This window comes from Symsagittifera roscoffensis, chromosome 5 (genome assembly GCF_963678635.1).
Source record: "Symsagittifera roscoffensis chromosome 5, txSymRosc1.1, whole genome shotgun sequence".
Classification (NCBI taxonomy): domain Eukaryota; kingdom Metazoa; phylum Xenacoelomorpha; order Acoela; family Convolutidae; genus Symsagittifera; species Symsagittifera roscoffensis.
This window is the reverse complement of record NC_087066.1, coordinates 33,253,660-33,259,132: the sequence shown is the minus strand read 5'-3', so window position 1 is coordinate 33,259,132 and position 5,473 is coordinate 33,253,660. Positions and strand designations below refer to the sequence as shown.

Sequence of the window (5,473 nt, the reverse complement as noted above, 5' to 3'; positions counted from 1 at the left end):
CAGAGTAAAAATTAAGTTTATTCGAGATTGATGGTTTGTAAACATATGGTGGTGTGCAAATGACAGAGCTAAAATAGTGCCAGTGTTCAAAAGTTAACTGCATAACATTCTTCGGTTAAAATATTCAATGATAGACTTTTGGTTTTTCAATTTATTCCCTTCGAATGGCCCAGAAAGCTGTGGTTATAGTTCCCGGGTAACATATAACAATAATTTGGACACCCATGATAAGTTCATGTTTAAATCCGGCTGCATCGTGCAAAATGCGTGCAATCAAAAAAACTTGGAGTCGTTCAAATATTTTTCCAAGGAACAGCTTTTCATACCAATTAAATCACCATAAGGTCGCAACTTAATTGAAATGTCACAAATAAGGTTATTAGAACAAAAAAAGAATGAGAAAAAGCTTGCAAAATTTTCTTCCTTAGAACTGTCATAATAAGTTTGTGTTAAGGTCGTATACATTTCTTGAATTATTTCGAAATCAATTGCAGTAACTCAGTTTTTCCTAATTTCAATGTTTTTTCCAACGCCTCTCCAAGCTGCTAAATTTCAGCCAATGGAGATAAAAGACACCAAGGAGATACTTTTAGACTTGTCTAGTTTCCGGCGGTAAATAACCATCTGAACTTTCGGAAACTTTTTTGTTTTGTAGAAATGCACCAAGTTTTTGGCAAAAGCTCGGTGCATTTTTGCATTTTTCTTTCCTCTTTTCCTTTTTCTACTCGTCCTTTCCCCATTGAAACTTTCATTTTTCTCTAGAGAAACACAGCATACTGTTTTTCCCCGGTTTGGAACTTTGAATTTTTTGTATGGTTGAAAGCCCTCTAAATTGTACAAGTTTAATATCAATATCTTAAAAACAACAAGTTCTCTCTAATTTCATTTTTCTCGTTTCAAAATTTGGCAAGTTTCTCTTTTGCTATAAGTTGCCCAGAAACGGCCGCCACCTTTGGAGAGATATTTCAATTTACTGCCTTTTCACCATAAAATATAGGTCAAGTTAAGGAAGTAGTTTACTGCTGCTAACAGTTAACCTACGCTGTCAAAATCTCCGGCGAACTTTTATTATATACCATAAAAATCAATTCCCCAATCACTAACAAATTTCAACTAGGTCGAAAGTTAGTTAGATGAATCATATTAATTGTTTAATTTGTTTCGGGCAAACTAACTTTCGACCTAGTTGAAATTTGTTAGTGATTGGGGAATTGATTTTTATGGTATATATTAGCCAGGAGAAATAATTAGGACCACAAAAATTGGAATTAGAAAGAATTTTGTATCGTGTCCCTTGTTGTTAAGCTAAGCTTAGCAAGATCCTAGGTAGGGGGTCTTATGCTTTTTTGGTGGAAAATTTCTTTCGTTTACAAAATCCTAGGATGAGGGTCCTCCAAAAAATTAAGTTTGCTTTCCTAGGATTTTGTTTTACATGAGGAACCCCCCCCCCCTTAGGAAGGAACCCCCTTAGGATCCGGGACACGATACAATACTACTGTCTAGTTATTGTGAGGGGTTTTAATTTCTAGAAAAACGGAGTGTCAGCTACTTATTGCACATTTCGATAAGATGCACTATAAAAGTAATTACGCATTTGTTTTCTGTGAAATTTGTGATTTCTCAACTCAACTAAACTCATCAAAAATAAAGGAACTTACTCTATAAAAAATCCTGATCTGATATGCAATATTGTAAAGTACACAGTAATGCTGTCAAAAGTAGAGATAGGACTAGTCGTCAACGTTGCACGGTGAGGACGCACTGGCTGGGTGATGGTCAAAAACTCATCGTAATTTCTCCCAGAACTAGGAGTGTTGACGTATCCCCGAATGTTGGCAACGAGCAAGGACCCCGGAGTCAGGCTGGTTACGTCGATTTGAGTGGTCGTAGCTGGATAATCGCAAGGCGAAGTCGAACAAGAGCCACTGTCTGTGCTAAAAAAGACAGATGCTTGCTGTGCTAATTTGGCCCAAGGTTGCATGACTTGTATTATTCCACTACTATCGCGGAGAAGAAAAATTATGAATTAGAAAATATTTTCAAGCAAAATCAGATGCTTAAGAGTAAGGAACCGCAAGTTCACCGCTTGAAAAATTCGCAAAAATCTCAATAACAGACTTTCAAGACGAATATACTTATTAACAGCGAGATATTGATTATTGGAAGATTTAAATTTGTCTCCCAACCTTTACTGAAAAATGCATAAAAACAATAAAAACCGAAAAAAAACATTATATTTTTCATGTCACTTTATTTCAATAATTATTTAATTTTGAATAATCGCTACAAGGGGTGCATCTAAAAATTTCGGAAAACTTGAGTGGAAAAAGCAGGTTTTCATTTTTTTCATTTTCATAAATTTTCGAATAAAGTAAAAAAAATTTCCGTCAAAATTGCTAGTCAAAAAATTTAAATTTTTTAAGGAAAAAATACCCCAAAACTACTTAACAATTACCGCTTTTAAAAAAAAGGGTGCGGGCGCAATTCTTAAGTCAATTAAGCCAGTCGAATTTTCGACCAATCAGCATCCAGCAGAGTTCGAGTTTTAAATAAAACGCTTTAGTGCTAAAATTTACAGCTTTTATTTATTGGGGTGACACTTTTTTACTAGACATCAAAAGGACGGCGATTGTTAAGTAGATCCGTACAATGTGAGGCAGAAAGCGATCCAGTACTTTTTTTTCACAAATTTCCAAAAATTTTCCTTTTTCATGAATTGGTCATAACAAAAATGAAGCAAAATGTGCCAATATCGGTGTTTTGTTTCATAGAAAATCAGGTTGAAATCAAAACGTCAGATGATCGAGATAATTATAATATGAAAACTTTTTCTGTAGTGATTCATATGGCATTAAAAATTTCCAAAAAATACCAATGTCGAGAACACGGGTTTGCTAGTTTTGAATCTTAACCACACTTTGAGCAGATACAGCAAGCCAGTAGCCATTATAATTTTAAAAAACTTGAATTTGATCAAGGAAAACATCGTTTTTTCCTTGGCTAAACATATTATGTCTCCAGTAAAAACGTTCACACATACAAAAAAAAATCATTTTCATTTCAAGCAAATTTTAATTCAATTTAATTTGTGCTTTTTTGTCTTTTAATTCGTTTTTAATACAACTGCAAACGACAATAATTGATTGACCCACTTTTTAAAATCGATATCCCATAATAGTACAACTTGGTGACCCTTTGCGTCGGCAGGGGGTCGAATCTCTGAGAGGAGAGCGGGGGGGGGGGGGGTGCGTCCGCCCCTCCTCTAAATCCGCCCCTGATTTATACGTTAGTTCGTTTGGAAAGTGGGCTATATATGTTTCGACTTTAAAAAATCACATTAAAAGTTGCAATTCCAGATACGTACGTTAAACTATATCCCTCTTCTGAACCGGAACCGGAAAAGAAAAGACGGACGCTTGTTGAGTGTGAAGTGGGCGGAGCTGTTTGCCTAATTGAAGCACTTGGCATCATGTGTTCAATAGTGAGGTTACCACTGATTCGTCTGGGGTGGCCGGGGTAATCGCTGAATGCCTGGATAGTTACAGTTAAAAGGGTACCCGCGGTAGCTTCTGTTATTTGGAAACTTTGTGCAACTGATATGCCGTGCTCGCATGTTCCGGAACAGCTACCATCGGAACTCCTACAAAACACAGCAAAACTGTTCTTGTTCACACAAGAAAACCATTTTTGTTCGCTCGAAATAATATTACTTGTTAACGAAAATAAATTTTTGTTCATTTGAATGTTCAAGGAGTAAAACTTAGCAAGATGATTTCAATTGGATTGCTTAATTTTGAAAAACTTTTCTTTAATTGCTTTGGCAAGTTTGCTTTGAATTTACAATCTAAAACTATCGTTTCTTTTACAATGAAGAAACACTAACTTTGTTCAATCATTTTATATAGAGACAGCGTTTGAAAATACTATTCCATAAGGTTTTATAAAAAGTTTAGTTGCAACATCAGCTTTCATAGTTTAAAATGGAAGCTCTTGAATGCTTGGAAATAAATTAAGGGAATATGTAAAACTTCCAAACAGTTTGGACCTACGTCACAAGGAATCCCGCTCGTATGTCAGATGTATCAAAATAAACAGTAGCCGATGTCGTGGAGTCCGAAACAGGCTCGTCAGTTTTCCAGGGCGTCGTCGGGACAACCACCTCTTCGACATCAAGTGGGTTCCCGAACCGCCTCGCAAAGCCAGGGTAGTCTACGAACGCCTGTATTGTTGCGGTGAATAAAGATCCAGGCGTTAAGCCAGTAACAGTATGGTCACTCAACCAGCTTTCCAGATGGCAAGGCACGTTACAGGTTCCGGAGGTGGAGCTTAACAAAAATTAATGATGAATTTCATATTATATATTTGCTGCCTTTGACACAATCAGTGCGCTTATGAATTGAACGGATCTAAAAAAAGCAAAAATTGAATCACAAGATTCAATCCCCAAATCCAAAAATCCAATATTTGAATCCAAAATTCGCCCCCCCCCCTCCCCCCACATATGAGTTTAAACTTTGAAAAATTAAACAAACGTTGTCATAAAGAATTGAAAGCTCGCATGGTGAACATTAATTTTTCTTAGCACATTTGTTCTTTATACTTGTAGGATAAAATAAAGCATGTAAAAGTAAACTGAACATGGAAGTTTTGAAAAGCGCGTGTGTGTGTGGGAGGGGGGAATGTTATTTTGTGTTTGAAAGTTGTATTATTCGAGTTGCGATTTCAGTGTATGAACGCGTATACAGTAGAATTTTTAACATGCTATTTAATTTTAATCAGCTTCAGAAAAAAGTTCACTTATAATTTGATCAGGCAATTTGAATGAGAAGAATGTTGTCATTTCAACATTTGAGCGGGAATAGACCAAACTTACTTGAGGTACCAGCCATGATAAACACCCACGACATAAAACCCAATATCTATGTATGTAGTGTCCACAGTTGGCGAGTATGAATATTGTACCGGAACATCCGGAAACGCCACTTCGGTAATCTTGTAAGTCCGGGTCATAGGTTTCGTCCCTTTACTGAAAGCTGTGACTATAAACTGATACCAGCCTCCAGCTTTTAGATCTTCAAAATCGACTTGCTGGTACAACACAAAAGGCTGATGCTTAATAATAGGCACGACATCAGTCGTGTTTAGTCGTATCTCGTGTTCGAATCCGACTCCTGACTCGGTTGTGATTATGAGGGTTAGTTTGGTGGGCTCGTTGATATCAGCGACTGTTTGCAGTAGTGCGTTATCAGTGTAAGTAGCTTGAGGAAACTCAAGAAATCGACTTTCTTTTCCGTCGCTGACTGATTTGATAATTATTGTGTATTCTGAAAAAGATTTTTCTTCTAGCTTTCTTCTGGTAATCATATAAATATTTTCCATGAGATATTTTTAGAGATAAAATTAGAGTGAAGTCTCAAATAAGAGGCGGAGCTGGGATTTTCGGAGCTCTCCAAAGGCAATACAAAGACCGTTT

The 5,473-nt window shown here is 36.5% G+C and overlaps 1 protein-coding gene across 1 annotated transcript; it reads right to left on the bottom strand.

The window, feature by feature from the left end:
• Nucleotides 1-1,654: 1,654 nt before the first annotated feature.
• LOC134846708 (uncharacterized) lies at nt 1,655-5,364 on the bottom strand. Its single transcript, XM_063864093.1, has 4 exons — nt 4,874-5,364; nt 4,050-4,325; nt 3,365-3,640; nt 1,655-1,934 (listed from the first exon to the last, which is right to left on the bottom strand). The coding sequence occupies exons 1-4, from the start codon at nt 5,362-5,364 to the stop codon at nt 1,655-1,657; spliced, it is 1,323 nt and encodes a 440-aa protein (XP_063720163.1).
• Nucleotides 5,365-5,473: the final 109 nt, after the last annotated feature.